We start from the raw sequence: 19,570 nt of genomic DNA, 5'->3' as shown, positions 1-19,570 counted from the left end.
AGGACAGGGCCCCTTCCCGACAACCCTGGCCGTTGGTTGTCGGGGTATGCGGGCGGGAGGCTTATCGGAATCTGGGAGCCCCCTTTAATAAGGGGGCCCCCAGATACCGGCCCCCCACCCTAAGTGAATGAGTATGGGGTACATCGTACCCCTACCCATTCACCTGCAAGAAAAGTGGTAAAAACACAAATAAACCACACAGTGTATTAAAATATTTTATTTTTCTGCTCCAGAGGCCGCCCCCTGTCTTCTTTATTAGCTCTTTTACCGGGGGGGCTCTTCTTCTTCCGCTATCCCGACGGGTCTTCTCCGCTATCCGGGGGGTCTTCTCAACTCTCCGGGGTTCTCCTTCTGTCTTCGCCGCTCTCCGTTGTTGACTCGGCGCACCCCGGTTCTTCGTCTCGCGAGATCTCGGATTTTAAATAAAAATTTAGCGAGACGAAGAACCGGGGTGCGCCGAGTCAACAACGGAGAGCGGCGAAGACAGAAGGAGAACCCCGGTTCTTCGTCTCGCTAAATTTTTATTTAAAATCCGAGATCTCGCGAGACGAAGAACCGGGGTGCGCCGAGTCAACAACGGAGAGCGGCGAAGACAGAAGGAGAACCCCGGAGAGTTGAGAAGACCCCCCGGATAGCGGAGAAGACCCGTCGGGATAGCGGAAGAAGAAGAGCCCCCCCTGGTAAAAGAGCTAATAAAGAAGACGGGGCGGCCTCCGGAGCAGAAAAATAAAATATTTTAATACACTGTGTGGTTTATTTGTGTTTTTACCACTTTTCTTGCAGGTGAATGGGTAGGGGTACGATGTACCCCATACTCATTCACTTAGGGTGGGGGGCCGGTATCTGGGGGCCCCCTTATTAAAGGGGGCTCCCAGATTCCGATAAGCCTCCCGCCCGCATACCCCGACAACCAACGGCCAGGGTTGTCGGGAAGGGGCCCTGTCCTCATCAACATGGGGACAGGGTGCTCTGAGGTGGGGGGGCCGCAGTGCGCCCCCTGCCCCAGAGCACCCAACCCCCCCATGTTGAGGGCATGCAGCCTGGTACGGCTCAGGAGGGGGCGCTCGCTCGTCCCCACTCCCTTCCTGGCTGGCCGGGTAGCGTGCTTTGGATACGGGTCTGGTATGGATTGTAGGGGGACCCCCTACGCCGTTTTTTTCGGCGTAGGGGGGGCTCTCCTTACAACCCATAACAGACCTAAGGGCCCGGTATGCTCCTGAGGGGGGGACCCATGCTGGATTTTTATTTAAAATCCGGCGGGGACTTCCCCCTCAGAATTCATAACAAACGCCGCACACGTGTAGAATTGGCGGGAATCCAAGTCGGATCTCCCGTCGCTTCTATGACGGCTCTGTCTCCATCGCGGCAAGCCAGCTCGGCGCTGGCTCCCGCGATGGGGCTCGTAGGTGCTCAATCTCGCCGAGAAAGAGAGCGAGATTGACACAAAATCGGGTTCACCTACTGTAACAATCTTAATTCTTATGATCTGTAAAATCAATATGACGTGTAATGGTGGGATAGATCCTCTAAACCAGGGATCCTCAAACTGAGGCCCTCCAGCTGTTGCAAAACTACAACTCCCAGCATGCCCGAACAGCCTACATGTATTAGCTTACAGCAGGGCATTGTGGGAGTTGTAGTTTTACAACAGCTGGAGGGCTGCAGTTTGAGGATGCCTGGTTTAGAGGATCTATCCCACCATTACACGTCATATTGATTTTACAGATCATAAGAATTAAGATTGTTACTTTAGGCTGTTTGAAAAATGATCCAGTGAAGTTATGACTAGGGATAAGCGGACCTGTGGATGTTTGGGTTCAGCCGAACTTCGGGTCAAAGTTCGGGTTCGGGGCCCGACCTCGAACCCGAACCCCATTGAAGTCAATGAGGACCTGAACTTTGGTGCACTAAAATGGCTGTAAAATAGTCGTAGTAAGGGCTAGAGGGCTGCAAAAGGAAGCAAAATGGAGGTAAGAGCAGGCCAGTTGCCCTGCAAACAAATGTGGATAGGGAAATGACTTAAAATAACATAGAATAGAATAACGAGAAATGGCCTGCAATCCTCGGTGGCAGTAGGACATGCGCCATACTGCTATCTGCCTCAGGCCCAGCCACCACTGCATTTACCCAGTGTGCAGTTAGGGAGATATAACGTCCCTGACCGTGCTTTCTGGTCCATGTATCGGTAGTTATGTGGACCTTGCCACAGATGGCATTGCACAGTGCACACCTGATTTTGTCCCCCACTTGGTTGTGCAGGGAAGGGATGGCTCGCCTGGAAAAGTAGTGGCGGCTGGGAACGATGTACTCTGGGACAGCCACCGCCATAAGGCTTTAAAACTCTCTCCGTCTCCACCAGACGGAATGACAGCATTTCAAAGGCCAGTAATTTTGAAATGCTGGCATTCAGTGCCAGGGATCGTGGGTGGGTAGGGGGGTACTTCCTCTTTCTCTCCAGTGTTTGGGGGATGGACAGCTGAACGCTTCCGTGGGACAGTGTGGACATGCTAGGTGGTGGTGGTGGTGGGGGGGGGGCCGGGCACCCACAAAACAAATAGCCAGATTCCTAACACTCTCCCTCGCTTCAGCTTCCTGTCCCTGCACTACTCGGAGCGGATGCTACATGTGACTCCAGCTTATATAGAGGCTGGGTCACATGCTGCACTGGCCAATCACAGCCATGCCATTACTAGTCATGGCTGTGATGGCTTCTAAGTGCCCACAGCTTAAAAGCTTGTTGATTGGCTGCCCTGTAGCCTTTCAAAAGCTTTTATTAAATGCCTGAACTCGCAAAGTTCGGTATGGACCTGAACTTTACAGTTCGTGTTCGCTCAACACTAGTTATGACATTTTACTTACATAGTATGGTGCTACCTGTTCAAAGTGTATAGCAATGTGCATGTTCATCTACTGAGCGGAGAGCTGGTGGTCACACAGGCCCAGTCACTCATTCTTCAGCCAGGTCTTTGCATAGTGATCCTGTGTTCACTGCAAAGCAGCGAATAGAAATAGCTTTCTTCCCTGCGTTCACTATAGAGGAGCTAATAACATGTCTCTCCCTGCAGAAAGCTATTTGTATCAGCTGCTACGTAGTGGACAGAGGGTCACAATGCAGAGACCTGGTGTGGTGAGAGCTGCTGAGCATGGATGACCCATAGCACTCAGATCAGCAGATGAATGTTTGTCACTATACACTTTGACCACCAGGTGGCGCCATACTACATAAGTAAACATCAAATTCACTGGCTCATTTTTTCAAAAGCATATAAATGCCAAACGTGCTTTATTATCTGTTTAATGAATATGACTTGTAATGGTCGGACAACCCCTTTAGGCTAGTTTCACACTTGCGGCAGGGAACTCTGGCATGCTGTTCTCTAACAGTATGCCAAAGTTTTCTAGATCTACCGTGGCCCACAGCTAAAGCATCGCAATACTGGTGTTATGTGATGGTAACATGACAGTGACACACTACTGCCGCAGCTGGAATGTAATGTGATACATTGCAAAATACAGAATATTGCCACCCGACTGCACACTTTAGACAGGTTGTCGATCACATGTGGCATTATGGTTTGAACCAACCAGTCAACTCTACGCTTGTATCAACATGTGCACTATATTGCAGTTATTAACGATAGCATTGGCAGTATGGTTTTACAGTCTTTAATGCTGCACGATCGTTGCTAGCTTGAATATGTTCTCTAGGATTTTGTGGGCCATTGATGAAAGGGGGAATCCAATCCATTCATTAAGGGATATAGCTCTGCAATATTTATTTAAATCAGATCATGTAATGTCCGGCTATAATCTCTGAGGTAGGAGCTGGGTTGTTTTCTTAGTGTCAGTCTTTTAAGTGACAAATATCTTTCTATGAATTCAACAAAGAGCAAACGTGAATGATTTAATGTGTTATTTTGCTTCTACATCGTGTGCCCTTATTTAGCATTATTTTACCTTTAGGTGTTACTATTTTCAATGCACAGGTTTAAAAATTGAAAGCGTCCGATTAAATGATTGATCTTCCGGTATATCAGGGCACTAAAGCTTCATCATTCCCTTCGTGCTTTAGGCTACTTTCACACTAGCGTTTTAGGTTTCCGGTATTGCGGGGGGGGGGGGGGGAAACGCTTCAGTTTTGTCCCCATTCATTGTCAATGAGGACAAAACTGAACAGAGTTCATGACGGATCCATCTTGGCAATGGCAAAGATAATACCACCGGATCCGTTCATAACGTATGCAGATGGTTGTATTATCAGTAACGGAAGCGTTTTTGCTGAACCTTGCTGGATCCATCAAAAACACTAGTGTGAAAGTAGCCTTAGATGTTTAACTTTTATTCTTACATTTGTAGCAAAAACCTCTTCAGATGGAACCCCAAAACAAAAACGACCGCCAAAGCCAAAGAAGTCTGATGTTTTTGTGAATTCAGACTCTGATTTGGAGTTTGGAGGCCCAAAGAAACCTACCACACCCAAAGGCAAGTATCTAGAGAGAGGCTTTATCATCATGATATATTTGTTATTCTTAATAATTTTTTCCTGCCTCCTGTTATTTGCAGATTATTCTGTAACCTGTTAGGTTCCTTAACCACTTCAGCCCCCCTAGCTTAAACACCCTTAATGACCAGGCCACTTTTTACACTTCTGACCTACACTATTTTGACCGTTTATTGCTCGGTCATGCAACTTACCACCCAAATGAATTTTACCTCCTTTTCTTCTCACTAATAGAGCTTTCATTTGGTGGTATTTCATTGCTGCTGACATTTTAACTTTTTTTGTTATTAATCGAAATTTAACGATTTTTTTTTTGCCAAAAAAATGACATTTTTCACTTTCAGTTGTAAAATTTTGCAAATAAAACAACATCCATATATAAATTTTTCTCGAAATTTATTGTTCTACATGTCTTTGATAAAAAAAAAAATGGGTAAAAAAAATATGGTTTGGGTAAAAGTTATAGCGTTTACAAACTATGGTACAAAAATGTGAATTTCCGCTTTTTGAAGCAGCTCTGACTTTCTGAGCACCTGTCATGTTTCCTGAGGTTCTACAATGCCCAGACAGTACAAACACCCCACAAATGACCCCATTTCGGAAAGTAGACACCCTAAGGTATTCGCTGATGGGCATAGTGAGTTCATAGAACTTTTTATTTTTTGTCACAAGTTAGCGGAAAATGATGATTTTTTTAATTTTTTCATACAAAGTCTCATATTCCACTAACTTGTGACAAAAAATAAAAACTTCCATGAACTCACTATGCCCATCACGAAATACCTTGGGGTGTCTTCTTTCCAAAATGGGGTCACTTGTGGGGTAGAGTTATACTGCCCTGGCATTTTAGGGGCCCAAATGCGTGCAAAGTAGTTTGAAATCAAAATCTGTAAAAAATGGCCGGTGAAATCCGAAAGGTGCTCTTTGGAATGTGGGCCCCTTTGCCCACCTAGGCTGCAAAAAAGTGTCACACATGTGGTATTGCCGTACTCAGGAGAAGTTGGGCAATGTGTTTTGGGGTGTCATTTTACATATACCCATGCTGGGTGAGAGAAATATCTTGGCAAAAGACAACTTTTCCCATTTTTTTATACAAAGTTGGCATTTGACCAAGAGGACCAGGTAGCAGGTATATTAGACGCTGTTATCAAAACAGCGTCTAATATACCTTTTAGGGGTTAAAAAAATCTCATCTCATCGAACGATCGCCGCTGGCAGGCTGGAGATCCACTCGCTTACCTTCCGATCCTGTAAACGCGCGCGCCTGTGAGCGCGCGTTCACAGGAAATCTCGCGTCTCGCGAGATGGCGCATATATGCATGACTGTGCGCAGGGCTGCCGCCTCCGGAACGCGATCCTGCGTTAGGCGGTTAAAGAGGACCTTTCACCCATTATGACAATGTGAACTAAGCATACAGACATGGAGAGCGGCGCCCAGGGATCTCACTGCACTTACTATTATCCCCGGGCGCCGCTCCGTTCTCCCGCTATGCCCTCCGCTATCTTCGCTCAGTAAGTTATAGTAGGCGGAGATTTAAGTCACTAAGTTATGGTAGGCGGAGTCTGCCCTTGTTCTGCTGTAGCGCTGGCCAATCGCAGCGCAGAGCTCACAGCCTGGGAGGTTATTCTCTCCCAGGCTGTGAGCTCTGCAATGCGATTGGCCAGCGCTACAGCAGAACAAGGGCAGACTCCGCCTACCATAACTTTGTGAACGAATATACTGGAGGGCATAGCAGGAGAACGGAGCGGCGCCCGGGGATAATAGTAAGTGCAGTGAGATCCCCGGGCGCCGCTCTCCATGTCTGTATAGTTAGTTCACATTGTCATAATGGGTGAAAGGTCCTCTTTAAGGTTAAATGTCCCTTTACCTGAGCCAATTCTGTAGGAACGCCCGTACAAATGCCTGTTCCCAATAATCTGCATGTGCAAAGGTGTCGCCAATTATTGATGTTGCTTGGGCATAAAAATTATTATTTTGTCAGCAACACCTCTCCGCATGTAAAAGGGATATGCTGCCAGCAAGCAATGTAATGCCTCATTCACACGTCAGTGATTTCTATCAGTGATTTTGAGCCAAAACCAAGTGCGGCTCTAAACACAGAACAGGAGCAGATCTTTACCTTATGTCGGTGGAGGCTCCAATCCTGGTTTTGGCTCACTGACTTGTGAATGAGGCTTAATTCTGAGGAGGGGCTTGAATGAATGATCATTAAGTCACATCCCTCCCAATAATTGCTGATCGAATAATGAAAGTAAACAAGCCCTATTTTTAAAGGGAATGGATCATCAGAAAATGACATTGTTTAAATCAAGTTTTTATGTAAAAAATATTTTTAAAGACTTTTGGGTGAAGTTAGTTTTCATTTTCCCTGGGGTATTCTCTTATATAGCACTGACATATTCCACATCGCTTTACAGACAATGAGGCTCACAGTCTTAAGTTCCCTATCAGTATGTCTTTGGAGTGTGGGAGGAAACTGGAATACACAGAGGAAACCCATGCAAACACAGGGAGAACATACAAACTCCATGCAGATGTTGTCCTTGGTTGGATTTAAACTTAGGACCCTACTAGTGCGCAAGGACTAATGCTAACCACTGAGCCACCGTGCTTATCTACTCCCTCCTGACATCTGCACAGGTCACAGAGCACCTGGAAAACTCTCCCATAGAAGTCAATGAGTCCTTTCCATTATGTCTAAGGCCCAAGTGGCTGCCATAAAGTAAATCTCTAAATGCTCAACTAGATGGCAGCCCCCATAAGAAAATAAAAACATTTGGTATGGCTTTATATAGATAGTGTAATCTAAAGAGAGCCTGTCCTAAAGTTTTTTCACACACCCATATTAGGGGGCCTCTTGTCCCTCTGTAGGCTTCTTGCTGTCAGTGTTTTTTCCTGTTGGATTCCCTTTTAAAGGGGTATTCCTATCTCAGATGCTGGGACCTGCACCTACAACGGGAACAAAGCGGGGAGAACTGTGTGTCTGCAGGACCCTGGATTTCGCAGGGTCCGTCCACCACCAAGCGCTGCTCCCATAGAAGTGAATGGGAGCGCACCGCGCATGCGCGGATCATGCTCCCATTTATTTCTATGGGGCAGACGGCAATAGCCGAGCCAGCGCTCAGCTATTTTCGGCGGCCCTATAGACATGAATGGAAGGCGGCTGCGCATGCGCAGTGCGCCCTCTGTTCATTTCCCCGCTCAGTTCTCATTGTAGGTGCGGGACCCAGCGATATGCCCCTTTAATGCTAAAAACTTAACTATGGTATTCTCCCCTGGAAGCATTTTCTCTCGATATCCCTGATATCTGGTTTTGTACAGCGACTCAGCTTCTGCGGTTTAGATTCAGCATGTACGACTGACATCTTGCAGTCATTCACAGTAACAGTGAGCGGCATAAAAAATGGTTTAGAGGATAGATCATCAGTTTAAACAAACTGCAGAACCCCTTTAAGGACCAACATTTCTAGAGCCAATGTTTGTCATCTATGTAGATGATGGAAGGCACATAACTTTCAGGTTTCTCCATGCTGTCATTCCCATATAGATCCCCTACAATGAAGCTTTATATTAATGGAAATAAAAACTGTCCCCAGCCATATAGTCATTAACAGTGTCCTGTAAACCTAATGTGACTGCTTTGTTCAATAGCAAAAGGAAGAGGAAAGAAAAGAAAAACGTCTGATTCTGAAAATGAATGCGACTACAATCCTGGGAAGAAATCTTCCTCAAAGTCCACATCCAGCAAGGTAAGAGCACGCTGGTTTACAACCCTGTGGCACGGCTGCTACTGATATCTTGATAGGATCTGTCACATTGGATACATGCAGGGCCCTTATTCTCCAGCTCCATAGGTTGTCTACCAGGTGGATACATTATATCTACATTTTGACATACACCAGTGTCCTAGGAGACTGGCCTTTGTGTTCTCTGTAGAAATGCATTTCTAGCTATTTGATCTACATAGATGCATGGACTGTGTGTAGAATTGGTGTCCTGTTGCTTCATTTTTGACATGTAGAAATACAGAAATAATTTGTCTTCCCTGTGTGCTTTTTCCTCTTTTTTTGGGGGGGGATCACACTTGGCTTACCCTAAAACCTAAACCAGAAGTTGTTTAAAGAGCCTCTGTCAGCTTGATCAACCCTATTACACAGACATATTGCTTTGTAGGGTTGATCATGCTGATGAAAGCGATAGCTTAGTTGTCTTTGTACATAGCAGTGTTCTCGAGGAATCAGCATTTTTATTATGCTAACTAGCGGTTTTGAGCACCCCTAATATGATCTTTTTATATAAAAACTTTTTGAGCCCCTAAAAAAACCAAAAAACTTTGTGACAGAGTGGTCCTTTAATTTAATAGCCATTGGTGGTCCAGCGCTGTGGAACTACTAATAATGCTGAATGAGTCATTGGTGTCAGGGTGTGCTGTGGATCAGGACAAGGAAGAGAGGGCTGTATGTGCAGGAGAGAATGCGCTCCTCCACTCTGTGTTCTGATCTGCTGCCACCAATGAGCGCCGGGATCCACAGCACACACTGACACCAGGGAACGCTGCTACATACAAAGAGAACTAAGGTATCGTTTTAATCAGCATGACTGACAGTGAATGGGATTTTTTTTGTTTGTTTGTAAAAAAGAAGAAAGAACACTAAGCATGAGTGGGCCGACAAGATCTACCCCCATCAGTCAGGAAAGGGTGGGATGTAACGGTGTGCATGATTTTATGTGCACTTGCTGCAGTACCCCATGGTCCTGTCCTGCAAGTGGCCGAGCCGTAACACTTCCACAATAACCGCACTCAGGGGAGCACCCAGGAATTTTCTTTAGGGGGGGTCCGAAAGGCAAAAAAATACGGCATGTGTAGTGCGCTATGTGAATTGAATTTTTCAAAGCCCCCTTTATATTTAAAAATGCAGGGAAAGGGTGTAGTGTGTTGTGCTGATTCTTTTACTTGGCGATTCTAAAAGGCCCGTATGAAAATAACAATGTGGCGCGCGAAGCGCGCCGCAAATTTTTTGGCCCCGCCCATTATTAAAAGCCCCTCCTACATATAATAGGCCACTCCCAACAAACACTGTACAGCTGACATTCTATAGTTGAGGCCTCTACACATCATACGGAGAGGGGGGTCTGTCCTGGCTGCACTGCCTGCTTATATAACAAGCTACAGCCAGGACGCTCCTCCGCTCTCCTCCCTCCCCAGATCCTGCTCATTGCCTGTGGTTCCCCCCCACCATCTGCCACCCGCCCGTGGCCTGCTGCCCCCCTTGACCGTCCTCACCCAGCTCTGAATCCTCCTTCTGCAAATGGCAGGGGGAGGGGAGCCGGAGCATCTCCTCTCCTACATAGCGCCCCATACCTCTTCCATCCAGTGATGTCACCTTTGTTGTAGACGTTCTCTTTCCTCATCTTCTCCATTCAGACCAGACCGCCATGATGATTTTTCAGCCATCTCCCATCTCTGCAGAGATTAACAAACAGACATTAGTTTCCCACATTTCCATCATCTTCACATCTTCTGAACACCCTTTCCTGCCACCCCCAATACTGTGCCCGCTGTGCCCCCAATACTATACTACAGAAACAGTCCCCCTGGAAATACTACTACCACACAGATAGTGCCCCCCTCAACAATTATTGGCACACAGTGCTCTAAAAAAATAACTGCGCCCAGACACTAATAGTATAAAGATAATGTCCCCCAAAAATTATTGTGCTAAGCTGATACTGTGGCAGGGTGCCCCCCAAAATAACAGGGCTCCCCAAAATAGAAATAATTCTCTGCCAGAGCACACTTAGTAGTAATAACGCCCCTATAGTGCCCATACTAGTAATCATGTTCCTCATAGCCCCCCAGTATTAGCAAAGCTCCGCATAATACCTCCTAGTACTAATAATTCTCCCTACAATATGACAGTACATGAAATACCCCCGCTTAGTGCCCGCTGTTGAGCTAATGTCCCCATAATGTATGCCAGTATAAAATACCCCTATATAGTGCCACCATATGCCCCAATAGTGCTCCACTCCCCCATAGTGCCGCTCTCCCCTATAGTGCCTACCATAATGTGCCAGTAAAAAAATGCCCCCTTAGTGACACCAGATGCCATAATGCCCCCATAATGTGCCAATAAGAATAAAGGCCCCTTTAGAGCCCCCACTTCCCCTTAGTGCCCCCAAATAATGCCCCTATAGTGCCATTCTCCCCTATAGTGCCCCCATAATATGTCAATTAAAAAAAAGCCCCTTTAGACCCCCCAGATGCCCCCATAGTGCTCCTCTCCCCCATGGTGCCGCCCCATAAAGTTCCACCATATGCCCCAATAGTGCTCCACTCCTCCATAGTGCCGCCCTCCCCTATAGTGCCTCCCATAATGTGCCAGTAAAAAATGCCCCCTTAGTGCCACCAGATGCCATAATGCCCCCATGTGCCAATAAGAAAAAAAGGCCCCTTTAGTACCCCCACTTCCCCATAGTGCCCCCAAATAATGCCCCTATAGTGCCACCAGATGCCCCATAGTGCTGTTCTCCCCTGTAGTGCCTCCCATAATGTGTAAAAAAAAAAGCCCCTTTAGAGCCCCCATAGTGCTCCTCTCCCCCATGGTGCCCCCCAAATAATGCCCCTATAGTGCCACCAGATGCCCCCTTGTGCCGTTCTCCCCATAATGTGTAAAAAAAAAAAGCCCCTTTAGAACCCCCATAGTGCTCCTCTCCCCCATGGCCCCCCCCCCCCCCCCCCCCCATAATGTGCCAGTAAGAAGTGCCACCTAAAAAAAAAAAGTACCACCAGATGCCCCAGAGTGCCGTTCTCCCCTTTAGTGCCCCCATAGTGCCAGCTCCACCCCTCCAAAAAAAACAAAACAACAAAAATAAAGCAAAAAATACACTGATACTTACCTCCATCAGCAGCGATGCGATGCAGGCTCTTCCGGCCTGTGTCCCTGCTCTGCTGTGTGCTGCCCGGCTCAGGCGCGTGATGATGACGTCATCTTGCCTGAGCCGGCCTCTGATAGGCTGCAGGCATTAGTGCCTGCGGCCTATCAGAAGAACAGGGGAGGGACACGCCCCTCCCTCCCCTGCCACAGCACAGCACAGGCATCTGTATCGCTGTCCTAAGGACGGCGATACAGATGGATTAGATATGGAGATGAGCGCTTCCACAATGGAAGCGCTCATCTCCTAGTACTCCCACTGTCCCCCCGGCCCCCCCCCACCGCCGCGGCCGAAATTACATCCAGGGCCGCGCCGCCTGTGGTGATCGGCGGTGCGGCCCTGAAGGATTAAAAAAAAAAAAATTCGGTTGGTTGTTCTAGGGGGGGTCCAGACCCGCTGGACCCCCCCTGTAGGTGCGCCACTGACCGCACTTGTAGTTGAAAGACCCAAATCCAAAGTTTCAATAACTGACTTATTGTAATCACATTTGACATAACGATGCTTTTATTCACCATACTACTACAACCAGCATTTTTCTATGGATACCGCATGGCTGTGTGCATGATTTTATGCACCTGTTTGCAGTGATATGGCTGAAACCCTTAGACAGGGTGTTCACAAACTTTTGGTACCTTCACACTAAGCGTTCTTATTACCAGGCTCTGGTAGTGGAGAGCCCTTACTTTTGTTGGAGAACCTTGCTGTTTCAGTTCATGTTCAAATGTTGCCTTCTTGCCGTCTAAGGCTCCATTCACACGTTCGCAACGTGTTTTGCGGATCCACGGAGCCGCAAAACACTGAAAGCGGCAATGTGCATTCCGCACATTGCCGGCACTAATAGAAAATGCCTTTTCTGGTCCGCAATTGCAGACCAGAATAGGACATGTTCTATTTTTTGGGCGGAACGAAAGTGCGGATCCGCAATTCCGTGTCTGGGCAGCACATGCGGAACGAAATTGCGGTCGTGTGAATGGAGCCTAAACCTGTTAATTTCTGGTCATCTGACTCCAGTTTCTAACTGCTTTTCCCTCAGAAATCTAAGAAAACCATTTTTGACAATGATTCCGATACGGACATCTTCCCAGTAGACACAAACTCTGAAAGTGCGACACGACAGAGGCCGGGCCGGGCCAGGAAAGAAGTGAAATATTTTGCCGAGTCTGATGACGAAGATGATGATTTTACTATGTATTAGTTATGTGCCTCAGGGGCACCCAAATGTTTTCCAGCAAAGTATCTTGTGTAGTCCTTTTGTCCCTCCTGTTGCAGACTTTTGTACATTGTCTTATTTTATGTGATAATGTATTTGATGTTTTTTATTATTGTGTAGGCATTTTAACATTTGTTGTTACACATACAGTTTTCTGCTCTTTTTTAATCATGAAATGTCATGTACTCGTTCCAATTTGCCTTGTAGAAATGTTTTAGACTGCTGTGCTCAAGCACACATTTTAATTGTCCTGATCAAATACGGAGGGGAAAAACACAGCAACCCTGCTTTTTAAAATGAAGACAAAAACATTAAAAAAAAATTGGAAATCTGACTTGTGTTGTGCGTTCTATTGAGTGTAAAGATTACGGGGAAAGATTTAAAATAAATATATTTTATTCTTTGCCAGGAGACTCCATGGAAAAAAGGTAAACAGTATATGAACATAGAAAGCATCGTTAAACAATCTCAATGTACAAACCGAGCCAGTGAAGAATACATCACAGACTTGCTAAAATATCCCCCCAGATTTCTACTAGTGCTTTAAATGAGACCTATAAACACCTTTCAATGTGGTATCACCGTCACTGTGATCCAAACAGATTAAAACTATGAAATGGGTGGGCGTTTTAAGTGTTCTTGAAGTGTGGGGCTGAGGCAATTACTATATTGTGCCAGTTCAACGGGAGCACCATGGTCGTGTAAGTTACATCTCTCACTTGTGCATGTTATCACTATCCAACTTGTTATGTAGAGTGTTTATGGGAGGCTGTCCCTGCAGGTTGTCAGCAGATTAGTACCTATGAAACTGACTAGCTGCTTGGAAGCTGAAGGCATCTATGATGGTCCCATGTTCATATGATGTTTTTTTTATATATATGCAAATTAACCTCTAGGAGCAATGGGGGCGTTGCCATTACTCCTAGAGCCTCTGCTTTCTCCAACTGCCTCGATCAATCCACAGGGCCAGGCAGTGATAGCATCAAAGTGGAGAGGGTACAGCAACTGCTGAAAGATCTGAGCCTCTAGGTGCATCGGCAATACCCACGTTGCTCCTAGAGGCTAATTTGCATATATTAAAACTTCATTTTTCTCAGCAATGCAGGCACATATGAACATGGGACCAACACGGATGCCTTCAGCTGCCAAGTGCACATGTAACAGGTCAGCCAGTGTCATAGGTACAAATCTGCTGACAGATGTCCTTTAAGAAGCGCCCACCTGCTGCCACATTGACAGGGCCAGACATTTAGCCCAGCCCTGACCTGACGCTGCTCTGGTTAACAGAGCAAGGACACAGGCTCAGCTTCAGTACCGCGTCTGCACAGTCGCCGGGAAATGGTCATGGCTAAATGTCCGGCCCTGTCAATCTTCCGGCAGGTGGGCGCTTCTTCATTTGCGGGGACAGAAGCCCTGCTGATGAGAGGAATCGATTTGCTCATCTCTATTGTAGGACACACACAGCTGAGAAAACCTGCAGCTGCCGCTAGTGTTAAAGGATAGCAGCTCCTAGCATGCTCTGCCGTTCTCAAGTAGCCCAAATGGTGTTTCAGCCGGACTCCCATAACTTTAGAGTTGTAGTGAGATGAGGGGTTTGCACAAGAGAGATGTATTCTGGGTAAAATAAAAGGGTAAAGGGGCTTTTATGTAATACCCACTCATAAGTAGTGAACCACACACAAACATTTCTCTAATGGCTTGTGAACAGGTAAACATGAAAAAAGGAAACAGACAAAAAAAACATTGTAACACTGGAAAGTGCCTTTGAGGCTACAATTACTGCAGTAATCCACCTGTAAATATCGTCCACCAGAACAATCACATCTGTTTGATCCACCTTCTTAAAGTGACACTGACAACTCTACAATAAAATGTCTTCTAACGGAACAGGCAGTTACTCAGATACAAAACTGGCTTCAGATAATGTAGTGAATTTTCCTCCACAACTTCCTCCGACAGGCCGGAGGAGGGGAATAGACGCAATGCAGTTAAGGGCATGTTATGACCTATTTGACAGCCTATGCTCCTTACATGGACACATACAACAGTCCATTTGCTTTGTTTTTTTTTTTACATTTTTTTTTTTTTTAATCTCGTCTTGATCATTTTTATGTATGCAAGACAGATGAAAAGCACCAAACATCCAGCAGAAAGAACAGTAAATAGGTTATGTACAAAGTCTTCAAAGATCATGCAATCTGATGATCGGAAGAGAAAATAGACGTAGCTTTATTTCTTGTTCTGTAAAATGGCTGTTTTTAGTGTGGTTTTCTTCTATTTGTAAGAGTCCAGCAAAAGTTAAGAATGTAAACAGCAAAAGTATATAGGTTTATATAAATGAAAACCAGCTTGGTCTTTTCTTGCTGAGGAATCTGAACGCGTTTTGGATCTGCAAATTCATCAACGGGGTTGGGAAAGCTGCTCCTTGCTTGTCATCCTTGTGTGCATATTGTGTTGGGAATGTCTTGTGGAGGGTCAGGCCCTATTGCACCTGTGCACATTTGCTGACCTTCTCCTCCTCTGGTTTAGTTGAGATGCTGTTACTGTGCTCTGGTGCATTCTCACTTGGACTGGATGCCTCGTGGCCTTCTGAGTTCTCCAGCATTTCCTGAATGAGGGGCGGCATTGATCCGGGTATTTCCAGCTTCAGTGTGATAACGCGTTCTGCACCTGTACATAACAGGAAACAAAATATTAGCTACATGCAACGCAATAAAATGTGGCTTTGAAGTACATCCATCATTTACAGTGATCATTTTAAACAAGCTTTTTGGCAGAAATTTGTATTTAAAATACAACTTGGACACAGGCAACTGGATCTCTATACCGTTGTAATTCACAGATATACAAATTGAGCTGTGATGCACTCTGTGCTCAGACACCTTTCTAGAATTCCCTGAGTAATTCGTATTACCCTCAGGCTCCACCTGCAATAAAGAGCTGGTAAGTACATAATTGACAGATCCTGCACTGCAGCATTGGTTCTCCTAGCTGGGCTGTATTTACCCAGTTGCAGCAGTGACTGCTGCAGCCAATCACTACCCTCATCTGATGAGGCCAAAGGCTGGCTGCAGTGGTCACGTGTTTTTGACATGACGTCACTGCTGAAACCAAGTAAATAGAGCCTGGCCAGGAGAACCAGAGCAGTGGCATGGAATCTGTCAGGTAAGTATTTACCAGTTCTTTATTGCAGGAAGATCCCAAGGTTTGTCCAGTTTCCTCCTACAACCAGATAACCCCTTTAACTTTTTCAGCAATTTGCGCTGTAGCAACTCTTCTTTGGGATCAGCCAGACAGGTTTTTTTTTTTACTGATGACCTAACCTCTGGATAGGTCATCAGTATCTGATCGGTGGGGGACCCCAGCTGATCAGCTGCTTGAGAAGGCAGCGGATAGGTTATCAGTAAGTAAAGACTCTTGGAAAACCCCTTTACCCTTCAGTCCCAAATCAGACAGCAGTGCTGGGTCTTTCTCACTGCTAGTACACCTGTTGCCCTTCCTTCAACCACTTTTGGTAGGTACAAACTGCATACTGGGAACACCCTACAATACCTGCTGTTTTGGAAATACCCTGACCCAGTTTTGCCATCACAATTTGGCACTAGTCAAAATTACTCGGATCCTTGTGCTTGCCCATGTTTCCTTATTCCAACACATCAACTTAAAGAACTGTTTGTTCATTTGCTGCCTAAGGCCTCTTTCACACAACCGTTTATTTTTTTATTTTTTAGTTTACGGGCCGTTTTTTACGGTCCGTATACGGAACCATTCATTTCAATGGTTCCGCAAAAAAACAGAATGTACTCCGTATGCCTTCAGTTTCCGTATTTCCGTTTTTCCATTCAAAGATATAACATGTCCTATTATTGCCCGCAAATCACGTTCCGTGGATCCATTTAAGTCAATGGGTCCGCAAAAAAACGGAACACATACGGAAATGCATCCGTATGTCTTCCGTATCCGTTCCGTTTTTGTGGAACCATGTATTAAAAATTTTATGCCCAGCCCAATTTTTTCTATGTAATTACTGTATACTGTATATGCCATACGGAAAAACGGAACAGAAACACAACGGAAACAAAAAATGTAACAACGGATCTGTGAAAAACGGACCGCAAAACACTGAAAAAGCCATATGGTCGTGTGAAAGAGGCCTAAGGCTGGGTCTCCATGGGGCTGCCCATGTCTAGTGGGCAGATGCCTGAACAAATTTGAAGGTAATTCCTCCATTAACCCACAAATCCGTGCAGGCATTCGCCATCGTGGATGGTTGGGCATCCGGCCAAATTGTATATCTCACTCGTTGTGAGTCAGATAGTAAATGTTCTTCACATGGTTTTAATACTATGGCTGATCAACGTATATTTACATACAATTTAAATTTATAATAGAAATTAAATGATATTGGAAAGATATTGAAGGCCTAAGTGCTGTGGAGCTCCTGAGACAAAGCATTTGCATCTGAAACATGTTACCTTTTGCACTAATGCTGCGAAGATCTGTGATCTTCATTAAAATCTTTGGAAACATATGGGGCTTGTTGGGTCTTCTCTTTCTGATATACATTTTCAATGCTTCCAGTAATGGCTCCTGCAGCTTATCTACTTTAGCCGGCTCTTCAAGATCCTGACGGTCTAGATAAGCAAAGGGAGGAGAAAAAAAATAATCACTTTTCATCCATTTCTTCCTGTTCGGGTCACATACAGGTAAACCACTAGATGGCAGCGTGCTATAAGCCTCCGCGTCTCGCCATCTGCTTGAATGAGTTGTGTTGTGTTAGGAGGAGAGGGCTATATTTGGCCTGCTGGCATCTGAGTGCCTTTCTGGTCTAATTCTTTAAAAATTGCTTGGATGCCTGTTACTACAGATACTCCTTCACTGCATCTTGAACTATTCTCCCTTGATAGAACTTATCTGTACTAAAGCAATTTCTATATATTATATATAGGATACTCAAGGTTGTTGTAAGAGCTGTAATACATTAGGTGCGGCCAAGCATTCCAAGCACAAGTGGCACAGGCAACGGGCGCTGATTGCCTCTCATACCTGCTGCTCAACACAGACCTTGGATGAATTGTTGCTGCTTTTATTATGTACCTGGCAGAGAATCTACAGGTAAGTCCTGTTCCTGAACTAATCCTAAGGCCTAATTCACACCGTCAGTGAATGTGCACAAAAACCAGGCACAGGTGTAAACAAAGAACAGGTGCAAATCTTTTCATTATATCTTATTTCTGTGTAGCCTCCACGCCTGGTTTTGTCTCACAGTCACTGATGTGTGAATAAGGTCTAACCCGTCAGGATATTTGGTCATCAAAGTGTCAGATCATTGTAAAATGTCTTCTTTTGGCTACCAAGGGGTTTAAAATTACTCAGATATGTTGTTGCCCTTGAAAGGCTGTGGAAGGTTTTTCCAGAAACAGATTCTTGTTAATGGGCCGTATCTGGTATTGCACTTTACACTATTCATAACATGCATAAAGGGACTATGACTAGGATATGCCATAACATTGTCAATGTGGGGATCGGAATAGCCTGACCAGCTCCCACCACCTTCCATTGTTTATTTTAAAAAAAAGGTCAGAATTACTTAAAAACCGACAGTGATATCTTACAATCCCCTGCCGCTCCCATTATGACACATCTCAGGGCCCGACTGGTCTCTTCTTCCCAGTCTTTCTCAACATGGAAATGCGACTGCTCTGGGTGGGTCACCCCTGAAACAAGTGATAGGCTGAGCAATCACATTTCCTCTGTCGAAAGGGGCCAGAAAATGGGAAACGTAAGAAGCAGCAGGGGATTGCAGTGTCAGACTGGCGTTCCTTGGGCCCACCAAACATTTTTCTTGGGGCCCAACCCCTAAATCATCAATAGAGTCTAACAGGTTATAATCAAAGAAATAAACCCTAGTGGCAGCCCTGACTGACTTCAAAAGCAGCCAAATATTTTTATTTCTATTTTAGCATGGGCCTACCAGAAGATCGTCTGGTACTCTGTTGGGCCAGTCTGACCCTGGGAGATTGGTATTCCTTTTTATTTTTTTACTTTTTTTTTAAACTCATTCTGCCCCCAATTTAGTGCTATGAAACTTAGGATTCTTTTGCCTCAGCAGATAAATTGGTCAATCAGTATAGCAAATGGCTTAGAATTGCAAAGATCACTTGCCTTTTCCCCTCTTGTGACCACTGTTTTAAAAAATATAAGCAGATACTTGTTTAGACGTGTGGACGTACCACCGTCAGTTGATGATTTTTGTGAAACCGAGTGGTACGTGACCCAGCAGTGACATTCCACTTGGGAACACATCACCACTGAGGCCAATCATTGGCTAGGGCAGCGCACGTGACGCCGCCCATCCAGAAGTTCACAGGATGGGGACCAGAAGACCACTGAATGCAACCGGAATGGACGCCGAGGAGCAGTTGAGTTGAAGCACTATGCCACTGCCCACATTTAAATCCTTCATGAGAACTGATTCCTAACAAGAAAAAGCTAATCTCAAGAATATGATTCAATGTGATACACACCTTCACAAATTAAGCAGATGGCACTGAGCAGGCCAGTTTCTGTGTCATCCATTTCCAGGGGCAGGAGCTGGTTGGCAAATGTGAACACAAGGTCGGTGAGTGGACCAAACCCAGCGTTGTGCATCTGAGTTCGGTTGAGTGTAAGGCCATCTGAAAAAGTCATTGTGTCCTGCTCAGGCGTATATCTTGTGCAAATTCTAAGAATCTGTAAGTAGACAAGATAAAATGGAAATATGGATACATCATGCTAGCACAGTGCAGGAAGAAAATATAAAGAGTTACATATTCTCATTACATTCCTCACTGGATGATTTCACAACTACTGGTTGCTCCAAGTGGAACATAACCAAAATTAACTGGAAAGAAAACATAAGGTGAATATAACAAAAACAGGC

General features: G+C 45.4%; 2 protein-coding genes across 5 annotated transcripts in view; one reads left to right on the top strand and one right to left on the bottom strand.

The window, feature by feature from the left end:
- The window catches only part of TOP2B (DNA topoisomerase II beta), a 93,607-nt gene extending 80,625 nt beyond the window's left edge, over positions 1–12,982 (top strand). For 2 of the 3 annotated variants that reach the window (XM_040433158.1, XM_040433157.1), the window contains exons 35-37: positions 4,357–4,482; positions 8,154–8,251; positions 12,472–12,982. In XM_040433158.1, the coding sequence (XP_040289092.1) occupies positions 4,357–4,482; positions 8,154–8,251; positions 12,472–12,633 (386 nt within the window). In that variant the 3' untranslated portion in view covers positions 12,634–12,982. Of the gene's footprint in view, positions 1–4,354; positions 4,483–8,153; positions 8,252–12,471 lie in introns of those variants that run through there. The other variant, XR_005779184.1, reaches the window with a different exon arrangement.
- An 811-nt stretch (positions 12,983–13,793) lies between these two features.
- Positions 13,794–19,570, bottom strand: part of RARB (retinoic acid receptor beta) — a 197,704-nt gene continuing 191,927 nt past the window's right edge. For both annotated transcript variants that reach the window (XM_040433155.1, XM_040433156.1), the window contains 3 exons: positions 19,176–19,380; positions 17,124–17,282; positions 13,794–15,318 (listed from right to left, as the gene is read on the bottom strand). In XM_040433155.1, the coding sequence (XP_040289089.1) occupies positions 15,131–15,318; positions 17,124–17,282; positions 19,176–19,380 (552 nt within the window). In that variant the 3' untranslated portion in view covers positions 13,794–15,130. The remainder of the gene's footprint in view (positions 15,319–17,123; positions 17,283–19,175; positions 19,381–19,570) is intronic.

This window comes from Bufo bufo, chromosome 5 (genome assembly GCF_905171765.1).
Source record: "Bufo bufo chromosome 5, aBufBuf1.1, whole genome shotgun sequence".
NCBI lineage: Eukaryota > Metazoa > Chordata > Amphibia > Anura > Bufonidae > Bufo > Bufo bufo.
The sequence above is the reverse complement of the archived record's forward strand: the minus strand, read 5'-3'. Positions and strand labels throughout refer to the sequence as shown.